The sequence below is a fragment of the Anoplophora glabripennis genome, unplaced genomic scaffold (genome assembly GCF_000390285.2).
Source record: "Anoplophora glabripennis isolate ALB-LARVAE unplaced genomic scaffold, Agla_2.0 scaffold474, whole genome shotgun sequence".
Lineage (NCBI taxonomy): Eukaryota > Metazoa > Arthropoda > Insecta > Coleoptera > Cerambycidae > Anoplophora > Anoplophora glabripennis.
In genome coordinates, this window is record NW_019416603.1 from 151,972 (window position 1) to 169,716 (window position 17,745).

Genomic DNA, 17,745 nt, shown 5'->3' on the forward strand with positions numbered 1-17,745 from the left:
GGGAGGTCTATAATCTGAATATTTATTGGCACAAAACTGACGAATTGACCATGAGTTTTCTCGCCACAACTCTGGTCTCTTTTTACGGATTTTTTTCACGTAACGATTGTAAATCGTTTTGATAGTACACATGATTAACCTTGAGTCAAAAATTTAAAATACACAATTCTACTAAAGTCGAAAAAACAGTCACTTTGATATTCGATTCTTTGAATGAATGTTTCATCACTGGATTTTTCAAGTTGTTGCCGACAAACGTCCACACGATTTTCTTTCTGTTGTTCAGTCATCAAACGAGGAACAATTTTGCTGCAACTTGATGCATGTTCAATTTTTAAGTCAAAATTTCATTTAATGACTGAAGCTAACCTCTTTTGCAATTTCTCTGACAATCAATCGCCGATTTACACGCACTTTAACTTTAGGAACGTCATTAATTGAAGCCGAAGCCTTTCTGGTTGAGAGTTATCTTCAATTGACTGACGACGACCTTTAAATCGTGAAAATCATTCGTAACACGACCTTTGACTATAAGTGATATACAGGGTCGGAAAGTCCCCATGTTTCATCGGCCGTTACGTGAGAGCGATAAAGTAAGTCATAGAAATCCGTGCGATAGAGAAAGATGGCTATAATGAAGGTGTCTAATAGTCACCGCCCATTTCGCCCTTCCACAAATAAGAAGTGGATCTTATTTGTGGAAGGGCGAAATGGGCGGTGACTATTAGACGTCTTCATTATAGCCATCTTTCTCTATCGCACGGATTTCTATGACTTTCTTTATCGCTCTCACGTAACTGCCGATGAANCAGGTATTTGCTAAATCTGTAAGTATAATAATTTCTTAAACCGACTTACAATTAGTCATTGCACGAGATAACGATGATTCGTTCGTTTATCATATTTTCAAAGACTCATTCATTACTACACCAGATACGGAAAGGAAACTTGGACAGGAATCTTGGAATTATACATAATTATCATTCTACATACCCTTTCCCGGCACAAAGTGCAATAAAATGTCTACTAATAATTTTTCACGTTCAAACTAATTCGACTGCAGTATTATTGTATTCAATAAATGTTACTTTAATAATTTGTTGCCTTATTTCTAATTCATCTTAAATATATTAAATAAAAGAATCATCAAATAATCGTTTCCATTTCGAAGGTTTTTCATCCTCACTACAATATTCCTGATTTTTAAGTAAAAATAACGAGTTTAAAAAAATATAAGTAGTAAGTTAAAACAATGAAAAAATATTATAACACAGGAAATAATTAAAACAATAAGATACAGGGTAATACAATATTGTATGTTATTGTTTTTTCAGGTATTTTCATGTTTTAAAGGTTTCTTAGCTGGCGGATCTGTATCAGTGGCTTTAATCGTTGGCCGTTTAGGTCATCGGACTTGAAACGATAATAGTTTTACATAAAGTTAGTCTACAGACCACATAAAAAATATCTTTTAAATTACATTTTGATGAACAATCTAAATAGTTAAAGATAAAAAATATTCATTAGATTAAAAAGTTAAAAATTAAAACAAAAAAGTTGTCTTTCTTCAAACAAAGTGTCAGCATCATAACAGAAAGGATCGGAGAGACTCATGGCTAAAAAAAAGTATCATGATTTCGAACAATAATTCGTACCTATATTTCATTGCAACATTTCGTATTACAAAAAAAAAATGAGGAGGAAAGTTAAAAGACTGGGCTTTAGCTAGCGTCCATTTTAATCGTTAAAAGACTTGTATGTACATCGTCACCTGAGATGAGAAACTTTATACTTATTTCAATTCAGATCATTTTATAGGAAAATGTATAAATGTGGTATTTTCATTTTCAAATTAGAAGAGATAAGCAATAAGTGTCCCAGGTTTCATTATCAAAATATGATCTCATTCATTTTCACAAGCCGTCAATGAATTCAATGAATTTATATTTCATATTTGTGACATACCTATATCTCCAATATACATACCTAAATACAAAGGTATATCAGTTTTAACACAAGTAACACATACAAACTATACAAATATTATACCACAATAAATCTTTTCTGTAATTTAGCGTATCTATTTTAGAAACTTCTTTACATGCATGCCTTGTTTTATGAACATTCTCGCAGCTAGAGGTAAGTACGTTGAAAATTTGTAGTTGAATATAAATACTGGTCTAATAATAGTTTTTCTATATTTTACGCTATTTATGTGTTTCAATGTATACAAGGCAATTTGGCAACTAAACTGCTACTATGTATGTAACAATATTTTACAGACACAAAAATGTTTTATTATACAAAGTCCGATTAAATTCGGATAATTTGTTTATGCGCAAGAGCTCAAAAATGGTCGAAAATGGTGTATAGGCCTGTTCCAACAAGAGTCAGGGATTGGTTCCGAACCGTTCGAAATGTTTGGCCAGCTAAATTTTAAATGTGCCTTCAGTGAATATATCGCAAGAATTAGTTGGATGCACATTTCGAACGGTTCGGAACTAATTCCTGACTCCTGTTGGAACAGACCTTATGTTTAGTGTGAAAACAATGTTATTATTTTTATTATTAATGAAGAGGTACTGCTCCTGTCGAACCGCTGTGAAGTTAGCAGCTAATTAGGCGAAAACGCTTGAATCCACATAGACGTTCGTCACTTTCTGGACATTCCATCGATACACCACAAAATTGACTGGACCGCCACGAGTCGTTAGTCAGCCACTGCCATCTTTGAGAGTTTAGATATTAATTTTGGATAAACGACACATCCTATCAAGTTCAAATTATTCAGTATTCAGGGCTTTTTTCGCAAAGTTGTATGTTGTTGTCTGTGTAGTATGCAAGAATTTTTTGTTTTTGCGAGATCAGTAAGACATTTACATTACCATGTCATCACAGATTAGAATGACTTCACAGTTCAAGTGAATATCCTTTTGGAATATTCAGCCAGAATAGTTAGTCGGTTTGAGGGTATTTTAACCTCTCTTTAATGCATATTTAACTCCTAGTTGTTAAGTTAGTGTCAAGAGTTTAATTGTTGAATTTTACTAATGATGAATTATACAGTAAGTAAAGGAAATTGCCTTTTTTGAAATAAAAAAAAACAAAACGTGAAAAAATAAGGTTACGAAGTCTCCGCCAAGGAATATTTACATTTACTGGCGTGACACAAGGAACGAGGTAGTCCGGTTATCGCCCGCGAAAATTTATACATCATTTGTACCTAAACGCCTCATCCTGTTAAGTTTTAAGTTCCTTATACTTCTGTCAACACTAGAAATATAGTGGTGAATTGATTGGCGTGACACAAGAAACCAGATAGTCGGGTTATCATTCCTGAACAGTGATCACATGTATTTTAGCTACAAATAATATATATATGAGAGTGTATATTCTGAAATAATCATCAATTCATTTTCTGTAATTAACTATTTGCAATTTTGCATTATTGAATTATAGTTTTATAATAAAATTACACTTTTTATACAATTACTTTGATTTTCAGGCTTTAGTGGTAGCCGTCATTCATTATGCAATATCCGGACTTGTTGTCATGGGGGTATTTTTATTTCTTCACTCTCTTCAGAAAAAGCAGCGTGTCGCTCAAAACCACAAAAAATTTAAATCGACAGCTCGGAAATTGGATGGTACCTAATAAGTTTTGGGTGCCTCATATTTACAATTGGGGCATTGTATATTTTCCTGCATTAGGGGTATTTGTCAGTATAATTAAATCGTTCCAATCTATTAATAGCACTAATCCGGGGATAATAACACAGCCACACAAAAAAAAATTAGTCTGTACTTGTCATGCGACATATGTTATCAGTAGTATTTTTGCTTCCTGATCACGAATCCGGTGTCAGAATTGAGCTATCACATCACAGGAATTTCCTAACCTCAAAAAACAGGTCAAAAATAGCAAAAATTCACAAAAAAGTGCTAGGAAATATAATTTTTTTTTCTATATTCAAATGTTTATTTTTTTCAAAAAATAACAAATTCGCGCCAAATTTGGTATATGGGGGTTTTCGGGGTTCACAGCCACACAAAAAAAGATTAATCAAAAACGTTGGCACGTACACTTGGGCAGGTAATTCTTGGGATATAAATGTGAGATAGAAGTGATGCAAACTCTGAATTCTGTCTCTCTGTTATCTGAATCATCGATTTCTTTTTATATATTTACACGTTTTTCCTTAATACTGAGTTGCAAAATAAATTATTTGCTGTGTTACTTATTAGTGTGAGATTATTTTGGTGGACATTAACCATAATTTTTTTTTAAAATGTAAAATTATACCTACAATTTCTTTATGAACAATTATTGAAAAATTGTGTTAGGGATTATTTAATTTGCGATTTATTTTCTCGATTATTAGAAATTTACTTTGCAAAAATAAATGTAAATCGTCCTTGCAAAAGTGAAAATTGCCTCCCCCCTTTTACGGAAAATAACTTAATAAAACAAAAAATAATAAAATTATTGAAATACCAGGTAGGTACATTTTTATATTTGTACAGGGTGTTTCATAATTCTACCGATACAGAGTAGGCACGTGTAGAGGATCTTAAAATATGCCGATTTATTATATAATATAATATTTTTTTGTAGGATGTACCTACCGTTGAAGAGATATTGGCCTCTGAAAATGAGTGCCAAATTTTGAAAAACAATATATGCAATTTTGCAGGTATTTTCCAAGACGATGGAATAGTATCTACGTGGTAATGTGCAGTATTTGTAAACGTCAAAAATGACAAATGAGATCATAGCGTACTAGTCGTAAAACTGCGCACTATACTTTTTGTCCGATTCAATTATTATTAATGATGAAATTTCACAAAATCCCGATTTTCTCAAAAACCGTAATTTTTCCGAAAAATATGTACTTATGAGCAAAACAAATTTTAAAATTAAATTTCCTGTAATACTGGTAAAACTATTTAATAACTCGCATACTTACTGATAAAAAAATCATTTTAAGGATCCCTACCCCCTACTCCAGCCCTTATTGGGCTTCCAACAAATTCATATTTTTACCAATTAAAGATAACAATAAACGCAAATCATGTATCAAATTTGGTTGCTCTATGTTAAGGCATTGCTGACAAAATATTATTTTTCAAAATTTAACACTCATCTTCAGAGGTCAATCGAAGCATCGGTACGCTATCTCAAATCTGAAATCGTATTAAGATTGAATCTAGTATTACAGAATATGTAGGTGTATGTACAAGTTTACAATATAATGTTGAATGTACATTTTACTTCAATACATATACATACCTACATATTTACAAAATTTGTAAATTGTACCTAATTAAACATTTAAATATAAGTTTTATCCGTACAATAATTGCTCCATAGTTCAGAGTTACCTAGACTACAACAGTTTTGTACAAATAGCTAAAATATGTGATAAACCCGAAGTTAAAATATTGTCTCATNACACTTGTAGCATGTCCACATATTCATCATTAGTAAAATTTGGCATAATTCTTGTTAATTTACACCCAAAAAGTATTTAGCTGATAACAGTGACAACTTACAGAAGAGTTAATTGTGACAACTGGCATGACAGCAGCACACTTAGTTTTTATTTGATTGATTGCAATCATACACGGTGTGAGGTGAATGGTAATACATTTTATTTTTTTATTAATAAACGAAAAGTTTTAAAGGAAAATTGCTAGAGAGGTAAAAGTTTTTAAAAGAACCAGTTTATCTAATGCGTATTTTTGGATATCGAGTTTTTACGAAATATAAAAGTTATGGCAAAAAATGGCTTGAGGGGTGGTTATTTCAACCCCATTCGAGGGGTTAAAATTTTCGAAAAATAGTTGAAAACTCGCATCTGTATTATTTAAAAAATTTGTTATTTGTACCTCGTTCGGTTTTCAAATTACAGCCAATTTTCATAATTTTTTTGGAAACTTTGATGGCCCATATCTCTTCAGGGGTGAACTAAGGCGATTTTTTGCAGATCGTGTTCTTTTAAAATGTAGATTCACTGGTATCATTTATGCTACTCCATTCAAAAACACCCTGTAGAAAAAAAATGTTTATTTATATAGTTAAGACCCCGCCGAACGTGAATTAGCGGTCAGAATTGATGGTTCTTTTTCTAACCTCAAAAAACCGGGTCAATTAAGGTCAGATATCACGAATTTTCAAAAAATAACAAATTCGCACCAAATGGGGGTTTTCGGGGTGCACAGTCACACAAAAAAAGATTAATCAAAAACGTTGGCACGTACACTAGGGCAGGTAATTCTTGGGATATAAATGTGAGATAGAAGTGATGCAAACTCTTCTCGTCGCGCCGCCGCCATTGCAGAGTACAGTTCGTTATCTGAAGCATCGATTTCTTTTTATATATTTACACGTTTTTCCTTAATACTGAGTTGCAAAATAAATTATTTGCTGTGTTACTTATTAGTGTGAGATTATTTTGGTGGACATTAACCATACATTTTTTTTAATTTGTAAAATTATACAATGTATTTTTGCCTCCTGATCACGAATCCGGTGTCAGAATTGAGCTATCATATCACAGGAATTTCCTAACCTCAAAAAACAAGTGCTAGGAAATATAATTTTTTTTTCTATATTCAAATGTTTATTTTTTTCAAAAAATAACAAATTCGCGCCAAATTTGGTATATGGGGGTTTTCGGGGTTCACAGCCACACAAAAAAAGATTAATCAAAAACGTTGGCACGTACACTTGGGCAGGTAATTCTTGGGATATAAATGTGAGATAGAAGTGATGCAAACTCTGAATTCTGTCTCTCTGTTATCTGAATCATCGATTTCTTTTTATATATTTACACGTTTTTCCTTAATACTGAGTTGCAAAATAAATTATTTGCTGTGTTACTTATTAGTGTGAGATTATTTTGGTGGACATTAACCATACATTTTTTTTAATTTGTAAAATTATACAATTTCTTTATGAACAATTATTGAAAAATTGTTAGGGATTATTTCATTTGCGATTTATTTTCTCGATTATTAGAAATTTACTTTGCAAAAATAAATGTAAATCGTCCTTGCAAAAGTGCAAAAATTGCAACTTAATAAAACAAAAAATAATAAAATTATTGAAATACCAGGTAGGTACATTTTTATATTTATACAGGGCGTTTTATAATTCTACCGATACAGAGTAGGCACGTGTAGAGGATCTTAAAATATGCCGATTTATTATATAATATAATATTTTTTTGTAGGATGTACCTACCGTTGAAGAGATATTGGCCTCTGAAAATGAGTGCCAAATTTTGAAAAACAATATATGCAATTTTGCAGGTATTTTCCAAGACGATGGAATAGTATCTACGTGGTAATGTGCAGTATTTGTAAACGTCAAAAATGACAAATGAGATCATAGCGTACTAGTCGTAAAACTGCGCACTATACTTTTTGTCCGATTCAATTATTATTAATGATGAAATTTCACAAAATCCCGATTTTCTCAAAAACCGTAATTTTTCCGAAAAATATGTACTTATGAGCAAAACAAATTTTAAAATTAAATTTCCTGTAATACTGGTAAAACTATTTAATAACTCGCATACTTACTGATAAAAAAATCATTTTAAGGATCCCTACCCCCTACTCCAGCCCTTATTGGGCTTCCAACAAATTCATATTTTTACCAATTAAAGATAACAATAAACGCAAATCATGTATCAAATTTGGTTGCTCTATGTTAAGGCATTGCTGACAAAATATTATTTTTCAAAATTTAACACTCATCTTCAGAGGTCAATCGAAGCATCCGTACGCTATCTCAAATCTGAAATCGTATTAAGATTGAATCTAGTATTACAGAATATGTAGGTGTATGTACAAGTTTACAATATAATGTTGAATGTACATTTTACTTCAATACATATACATACCTACATATTTACAAAATTTGTAAATTGTACCTAATTAAACATTTAAATATAAGTTTTATCCGTACAATAATTGCTCCATAGTTCAGAGTTACCTAGACTACAACAGTTTTGTACAAATAGCTAAAATATGTGATAAACCCGAAGTTAAAATATTGTCTCATTCATATTTTTACGACTGTGTACCAAGACCCCAATAGTTTCCTTCCAGTACTCTTTCACAGTAAAAATTAAAAATTTGCAGGTACACAAATTGGGGTGGAAGGTAAGTACAGTCCGTACGATATTCGTTGAGATAGAATTCCGAGAAGACATCTGTGGGAAATTTCAAGGCACGCCCTTGCCACGGTAAATTGTTTACAGTAATTCCGATAACAGAACTTTATTGGCTTATTCATTTCTTGGAATTCTATTTCAACAAATATTGTATGTACTGCATCGACATAGGTATACGGATACGCATATTTCACCTGGAAAATATAGGAATTAAAAAAAAACCTGAGGCTCGTCGATTATCTTTTCAAGGAGGACACGTGATGGTGTAAGTTTTGGTGTCTTGGATATTACCCCTTAGGCAGGGTCGTAAAATACCCTGAAACTTTAAATGGCACCCTATGTTGAGTGGACACCTCATTTTAAATCTTTTTCAATTCTGCTCACGACAACATACGACTTTTTAAATTTTGGCTTGGATATGACAAAAAAATCATCAATTAAAGAATAATACAAAATATCAATGAATGAAAGAATGTTATTTTATTAAATCTTCAAATTGGCTTCCGCTCCATACAATAATAAAATCTTTGCTCCACTTCCGAACGAACATTTCGAAATATTTCGGGCGTTATCTGACGACATTCTTGAACAATTTGTCTATAAAAAAATTGTTTTGATTTTTTGTTTCTGTCAATAGAAAAACTTTTTAATTAATTTTTATGGGAAATGTTTTGAAAGGGTATACACAACGATAAGGGTTAAAATGAAGGAACGTATTCCTCATCCAAATTATGGATATTTTTTCTATTTTATGTGTCTGTGCCGTTGAAGCCCTCAGTTTTTACAGGATATTCAAGTTAAAAAAAATGTTACCTCTACCTATCTCCAAGATATTTATATCATAAATGAATAAAAAATAGTATTCATTGTTAAGAAAGCTAAGTGTGCAGTGACGTGCTATAAAATAGATGTTTAAGTTACAATTTCCTCAAAAAAAAACACTAATTGTTGGTTCAATTGTTCTCAGTGGCGTGCCAAAATTTTTGAAAGAATTTAACCATCAGCATACTTACCCCACAATTGCGCCACAGGTTTTAGTTGAGACTTACTTTTTACGTTGGTTGCTACTTTGAGTATTAACAATTGTGCACATAAAATTTCATTTCAATATTTTAATTTATTCAGAAGAGATAAGTGTAGGTAATATTTTTTAAAAACAAACATGCTGTATTTCAAAAACGTCGGATTCCGAAGCAAATGTTTGCATAAAAAAATATTCTTAAATTAGGACGAGGAAAACGCCCCTTCATTTATGACACGTCGCTGTGTTCTACCTTGTATTTTTTGTACTTTGTAGTTATAAAAGCAGTGCTAAGTAATAGAAAAAATTGAAAGGTGGGCATCTCGTCACGATCAGCATACAAAAATAGGTGTAATTACCTAAGTATATAGGTACCATCATCAACAATTATTCAAAAAATCATGTCTGTTCAAGAATGGTGAAATCTGTGTGGCGTCTATTCAATAAATATTGCAATCTCCATAATCATTAGTTATATAAGCTCTGCAGCAGTAAGTAGTTATGTAATAGTATATTACATAGTAAGATCGTTATAAGTACATATAGGGTTAGATTTGAAAGTTAACTGAGCGAATAGTGACTTAAGGGTACTTTCTCTGGCGTGAGGTTCCATGAGCATATTCATAAATCAATTATGCAAGTGACAATGTGACTGAAACTCGTACTTAGTGAAGCCAAAGCAGGACACTGACAGCTGTATGAATGAGTGAAACACTCGCCGAACTTCGCGTCGCGGAAAAGCTCCTTAAGAACGTAAAAAGTAAAAAAGATATCAAATGGATTTTTCATATTATTTACATTGAATAGGTAGATGAAATTTTAGATAACTGACTAATCAGCCAGTGGTATTGTCATAAACAACAGTAGATCAATACTAAGTACCTACAGGAAAACATTCAGTACTAGTTAAGTTATGTAATTATCATCTTATTTTAACGTTACAATAGTCTACATTTAACTTTCTTGTCGGTTCAGCATGTAAAGATTAACAACTAACTTGTCGTTGATATTTAATCGTATATAGCCAGTTTAGAAATATTGAATCTTGGAAGTGCAATGGCCTACCAAAGTTGCTCAAAAAAATCGCCGTTATAAAATCATATCATATGAAGAAAATACATTTGGTGACCTACCGTCTTTTTGGCTTCTATTTGACAGATCCTGGGCCAAATCCATGTCCAAACTGCCATCCGAATCCGTATCTCTAGAATCTCTTCCTAAAAATTGATGGTGCTGGGCGTGAAGCGACGGAGTCGTCGTCGTCCACGGCACGATGTTCGCGACGGTCCTCCTTGGCCCACAGTCACTCATCAAGGCCTCAATGGAGAACGGTCGCGGCACAGGCTTCGTCAACTGTTCACTGCTGTTCATCGCTTTCACCATCGAATCACCAGATGGAATCTCCATCCCGCGCGGCACACAGAGATTGAGCGCAATCAAAAACCTAGCAAAGACATGGGATGCATGTAACACTATAATCGGTTCCAAGCACACATAAAGTCGAGTCGACACTGTCGTGCTATCGCAGTTCCGTCTTTGCAATGGGGTGAACTGTTTAGGAAGGTGCGGCATAACTCGACCACGCCTTTCCGCGCGGTTGGTTGCCACTGCTCCAATCGAGCCCGCTCAATCACTGTGACCGTTAACTGTGCTTGCAATATTTAATTACGGGGGAAATGGAATTAATGTTTTGTTTGCTTCAATTTGGGGACAACTACGCGTAATGGACCAATAAAAGTGGGATGCACACAGATTACGCTGCGGTAATAGGAGGGAAGGGATGATTTAAAGTTGGTTAATGAGCCTGTTGCTAAGTACCTCAAGTGATATTAATAGAGGGCATTTAGAAATTTAGATAATTTAGAACAATGTCAAATATCTTTGATGTATCAATTTCACAAGCACAATCAAAAGATAAAACAATAAAACAAAATCGTTGTGTAATTAGTGTAGAGCCAAATCATATGCAGCGATATCGACAACTGCTTCTCTTAAAGGACGTCTGTTTTTTTCCATACACTCACGTTGAAGATGGCAATGATTTGTAGGTTTTAAAGGCCAAATAGATACAAATCATATTTCAAATAATCCACTTTTCTTATGGTAATCTCCTGTTTAGGGCGACGCAAGCACATGTACCTAAATCATTATCCAAATATAACTTCCCATAGGTATGTGTAAATATTAATGGTCGTCCTTTCCCAGGGTCTATAGTCCTATAGCAAATCCTTTAAACATGCTTCTCGTCTGCTGTTGGCATTTCATTTTTGACAAACCTTGGAAACCGCATAACCTTCAATGAGTTTTACTACTTGCACGCATATAATACGAAAGGAAATTTATCAATAAATCAAGAAATGAAATTATGGCAGGTCGTCTTTTTTTATACAGGATAAGCAGATATAGAAAAGGACGCTTGTAACAGTAGTCAATACTTACACTACCTATGCAAAATGAACGACAGATTATAATTTCCATGTAAAGAATACCCAAAATTATTTTATGAGATTAAACACTTGAGGTTTCATTTATGTATGAAACTTACAATCTACTATACTTTGGAGCCCTGGCATAGGTAGTTTACAAACACAGATTTCAGTTGCGACTGAACTAAAATGAATTCTCAAACTACAGCCAAACTCCACGAAAACACCCACCGTAAATTCGAGGGCTTTTCTCCAGAGAACACCCCCGTTTCATAGAGTAATTGCCAGATCGAGCAGCTCCCGGATCTCATTAGGATTCGTCCCGTCTTAAATCTGCGCGTCCCCCGCCAAATGTAAATGAAACTTCAGAGGGGCGGGGGCGCACTTGCGGTTAAGCGGTTTTCTGTGTACTCATCAAGAGCGCTTTGTGCCCCCAATTAGCCGCCGCTTAGATTTGGTATTTATTCTGTCCCCTGGCGGCGCGGTGGACGCTCGTTCGCCGTCCCCAACGGCCTATGACGCGACGGGGTGGCCGCTGGGGTAGCCCTAATGCAGGCATTATTCCAAGAAGTACGCCGATTAAGTGATTCAGTAAAAAAAAATACACTTCTGTCTGAAGGCTTCTCTTTTAGGGACACTGGATATTAAAACTCGATGTTTACAATCAGTTCTTCTGATTCAATGCACGGATTCATTGGTTATTTTCTGATTTTCGATTTTTGCGTAAAAATGAGGATCAAAATATTTCGTTTAGAAGCAAAGGAACGGATAAGGTAGTTTGTGCAAGTTTATGCATTGGAATTATTTTTCTAGCGATTGTAATGACAAATATTCAATCGGTTCTTATAATTTTTTACAGTTGTACAATAATGACTACAACACATTACACAATTAACGTTTTTTTTTAGTTTTTAAAACATTTTTGTTTTGTTTATCCATAGATTTGACAAATACTATGGATGGAATGTAGAGAGACAGGGTAGGGGTCAAGATATAAAATGAGATAAAACTAGTCTCACGTCACCTGATTTGGGGAATTTTCAATCTTAGTACGTGCGATTTTTCATATCTATTACATAATATTAAGTGTTATTGCGTATTTTACACTTAGATTTGAGAGTATTTTTTTTAATTGTTGTGTTACTACCAAAAAAGAGTCAATTTAATCAAAAATAGTTTCTTTTAAAATCAATGTCGCGCGATTTGTATCTCTCTATCTCTCACGTGACTTAGGGCAAATACCTGCCGCTTTTGCTTTTCATGTTGGAACAGCTACAAGTCACAGAAAGTGGGCTTTGGCTCCACCCATAGTACTGCCAAAAGTAAATTCAACAGCAACAATATAATGTTCTTACTCAGTAAGGGTCATTTTCATAATTCACTTTAACCAAACTTAAAAGTTGTAATAGGTTTCATAAATCCACTTTAATATTTAAAATCTACTTTAAGATAAAGTCATCCAAGGCTTCAAGGAATCTTTAGCTTTATGCTTTATACCTAACCTGAAAAATCGGTGTCAGTTTTTAGTTTTTGTTTAATATTTATATGTAGTTTTGTAGTATTACAATTTTGGATAGTAAATAATGGATACATCTGATTCTGAATTGCTCTCAAGTGATTTATCAAGTTCTTCTGATTCTGAATTAGAAATTATTGTAAGGAAAAACAAAGTTTACAAAAATAGAATCGAAGATTTTGATAATTGGTTAGATTGTGAGTTTTTTCACAGATTTGGGTTGAGTAAACTTGCAGTGATTGAGCTACTAGAACTTATTAAGGAAGATATTGAATCTCCTACAAACAGGTAAATAACAGTTATTGTTCTAACCAGTCAGTGGTACATAAATGTTTTATTTTTTAAGAGGCGGAGCTATAAAGGCGTCAACCAAACTTTTATTAACACTACGCTGCTATGCCACAGGAAATATATTGCTTACAGTTTCTGATTTTGTTGGTGTATCTGTAGCTTCAGGTAGCCGAATTGTTAAACAAGTGAGCCATGCCATCGCATCTCTGAAACCCTATTTAATGAAAATGCCAGAAACAATACAGGAGCTTCAAGAAGTCGCGCAGAATTTATACGAAATTGCACGATTTCTTCGGTGTTGTGGTACAATAGACTGCACGCATGTTAGAATCATATCCCCAGGTAATTCAATTACATATCTTAAACTAGTTACTACAGTACTACAATTAATGCTTTATTCATAACAAGGTGGTGCAGATGCCGAAATCTTCAGGAACCGAAAAGGATATTTTTCTATAAATGTACAAACCGTATCGGGTGCACAGCTGAAGATAAGGAATATAGTTGCCCGATGGCCTAGTAGCTGTCATGATTAAACGATTTTTAATAATTCTAGACTCAAATATGATTTGCTACATGGACAGTTCAGAAATTTACATCTAATAGGCGATAGCGGTTACTCTGTTCAACAGTATCTGTTATCTCCCCTCCAGACAGTAACCAGTGAACCAGAAAATTTGTACAATGAAGCATTAATTAGAACTCGCAATATTGTTGAGAGACAGTATGGCGTGTGGAAAAGAAGATTCCCCATTTTGTCTTTAGGAATTAAAGTAGATGTTAATACTGCAATGACAATTATTACTGCCACAGCCCACAGCTGTGTTACATAACATGACTATTGACATGAACGAAGACCTGCATGAACATATTGAGAACCAAGGGAAGAATGATAGGATTGTCCTAAAATGTTTTTTGATTGTTTAATCATCTTATTATCCTAGGAACCTGTTTAGAACCACCCTGTACATGTTCACATTTTTTTTACACTTCATTTTATTCCACTCTTTTTTTCTCAATCTCTGCATCTAAAAGCTCCATTTCTTTCTCATGTTTGTGTTGTTTTCTTTCATCTTCATTTTTTAAATTTTGAATTTTCTGTTCAATATACTGTTGCTAAAGAGAAAAAAAATGTTTTCGATTCATGTTGTTTCGGTGTTGGCTTCTTCTTAAATGATAATTTCTTATTTTTCGGTTCCTTCAACATTCGTGGTGTAGGTACCTATATCAACTCCAGGAATTTCTGATGCATTAATTACTTGGACTTGGAACAATATTTTCGTGGTCTTAGTTATCTTGATCTTGATCATGATTCTCTTCATAAACTGAAAAAAAAAACACTATTTGTATAACCGATTACTACATTATAATAGTATCATAAATACAAACCTATAACCATTTACTTAACAAAAAATGCATTATCTGTTAATTTATATTTCTATCTTATAGTAGTACCTTCTTAATGTATTAGTTACACATGAAATCAATGTTACTATATCCATGGCTTTAGTTATTAGATTTTTGAGTTATATGAGAAAAATAGGACAAAAAAAATTTTGCTTATTCTTACCTATCTCAATATTCTCCATGTCTGAGCTTGTAATTTCCACTCTATCATTGTATGTTATTTCTTCAATATTTATATTATCGTCATCATACGGATTATCTAAACCAACTACCGTTTTTTATTCAAAATGTTTATGACTGCCTCATAAATTACATTTTTTGAATCCGCAAGATCTGAGGGATCTCCACCTGTTCCATGATAATTTCTGTTCATTCTTACAGAATATTTTCTAGCAGCAATTTCCCCCGCGGAATGATTAAATTTGGATTATTGGCATTTTTTTCTGATATATGTAAATAGGGTGTCCCACTAAGGTCGGTGAGGTACGATATTAGAGAAAAATCCGTAAAACGGGGCATTTTTTTAAAATAACGCCATCTATAGGTTTCCACATTGAAATAAATGACATTACGCATTCACCACGACATAAAGCATGAAAAGACCTTTCCAACGAGATATAACACTATGGACTTTTGATAAGCCAATCCTTAAAAAAATATTTTTTTCTGATCAGACATTAGGGGCTTCCCCCACCCTTTCTGTCGAGAGATAGAACAAAATGTCACTAACAAAAGTTGTGCGCGAAGAATCCAGCTATCCATATTTGTACTATTTAATAAACCTGAATAGAAACCACTACTGAGAAAAATTCTACTCTATGATTTGGTATGTAGATTGCGCCCTCTAGCGGCCGAGCTACGAACTTGAAAAATATTTCCTGCGATTTATCTTGGCCTATTTATTCATCAAATTTTTTTTTCAGAAGTTCTAGGGCCTATACTTTCCCTAATATCGTACCTCGTCGACCTTAGTGGGACAATTAGCAAAATTGAAAATCAGTTTTGCGAAAAATATTTAGCGCAGATAAAAAAGAAGTTTCCAAATTAGATGTACTGCTTGAGTTTGAAGAAAACCCACACATAGCCACATACTTCAAGACGACCAGCAGCTTCAACACTGAATGTTTTCCATTCCTGGATTATGATTATTCGCGTATTAAAAGACAATAAAATGTGTAACCACTCTGTGGACCGGGACTCCCTGTATCCTTTGCAGGAGATCGCCCTGTGTTATAGGTTTATTAGTAAATGATGTATGTGTTTATGTTTTGTCTAGGTTAAATATACTTGAATGGGCCTTGTTACTGGCCCTACGATGTTATAAAAGGATTATTATAAAATATACGTTAGAAGCGAACGCAGGTCTTATTTTCTCCGTGATTGAATAATTAGTTTACAAATGGTATGTAAAAAAGCACTAATTTTGGATTTTCTGAGAAATATCGAGGTCAGAAGTAAATTTCATTAATGGCATCGTGTTCAGCGCCTTCAAAATACTACGAAAATTATAATTTGTACAAAACTTACAAAATAATTAGTTTTTACCCATATTTGAGCCAGTTTCCACCCAAAAATTTCATTTTTCTCTCAAATTCATCTGGTCATGGATTTTGACTACAAAATCATATTCAGCGCATCGGAAATGATATGTGGGTCTTTTTTTGTGTACTTGTGTTACCTATTAATTGACATACAGAGGGAGTTTTTTTAAATTCATATTATGTAGGTATCTACTCGTAGGTATATCGAAATGCAATTATCTTAGTATTAATTAAGCAAGCGTTATAAAACTGTTACGTTCCTATTTAATTCTAAAAGCCTTTCTAATCCATTACAATATTATTTATACACTCGACAGCACATTTTCTTTATTTTGATATCATCAGCCACAATAAATACATTAGCTCTAGTTTCCCAGCGTAGCGGGCTGTAATTCCGACAACGTACACAATAATTATCTTAAATATTTCATGGGAAGTCCAGCACGCCATGTCATCAATTCCCTACAAAACGTCCTCTTAATTATTTCATTAATTGAAGGCTCGTTTATTGGACAAACAGCTAATAACCGTTGATGTGGTAAATGGACGGTTCTTAGCAGTCATTGGAAAGAATGCATATCACGATTAAGAGAACTATTTTACGGTGGAAGTAAGAAAGAGAAAGGGATATCACTTAAACTAATGGAGTGGTTGAATAAATACAGACTATTTCTGGGTGGTAGATAATCGAGTTGGACGAATTTCGAAAAATACTTGGAATTAATTTATGAAGAAATGTACACTTCTAATTTTAAATGGTAAATATACAGTGCTTTCGAAAAGTAACGAATAAATTCATTATTTTTTAAATTGAGAAGTTTTCGAAAAAATCCCCTGGTACGTCGATTTTGTTTTTAAAAAAGGCACTTTTTGAAATACGACCCATATTTGTGACTTCATCGTTGTTCGAGATATGACGTCATCGACAATTTTTTTAAATAGCAACCCCCAATTTTGACCATGCCATTTGAAAGAGCGTGTCATTCTACATACACAGATCATGAAAAATTATGGTGTTACATAACAAAAATTTCAAGAAAATAATGTTTGAAGATTTTAAAATTTAATTTTCACAATACTGAAAATGATAATGATTATGTAAAAATCGACTAAATGGTGCACCTCCCCATTATGCAACACCTGTCCGTGCTTATTTAGATGAGCTGTTCCCGAATCGTTGGATAGGGAGAAGGGGGCCGATTGAGTGGCCAGCCAGATCGCCTGATTTGACACCCCTAGATTATTTCTTGTGGGGATACTTAAAAAGCAAAGTATACGTTACTAGACCGGTTAATTTAGAAGATTTAAAAGCAAGAATTCGTCACGAGATACATCGTATACCTCCTGAAGTTATTGATAA

The 17,745-nt window shown here is 33.4% G+C and overlaps 1 protein-coding gene across 1 annotated transcript; it reads right to left on the bottom strand.

Moving 5' to 3' along the window:
- Nucleotides 1-10,293: 10,293 nt before the first annotated feature.
- On the bottom strand, nt 10,294-10,611 carry LOC111691762. The gene has a single exon (XM_023455059.1). The coding sequence runs from the start codon at nt 10,609-10,611 to the stop codon at nt 10,294-10,296; it is 318 nt and encodes a 105-aa protein (XP_023310827.1).
- Nucleotides 10,612-17,745: the final 7,134 nt, after the last annotated feature.

What these genes read in the sequence shown, in the direction of transcription:
- LOC111691762 (XM_023455059.1), bottom strand. Translation starts at nt 10,611, where the DNA reads ATGGAGATTCCATCTGGTGATTCGATGGTGAAAGCGATGAACAGCAGT.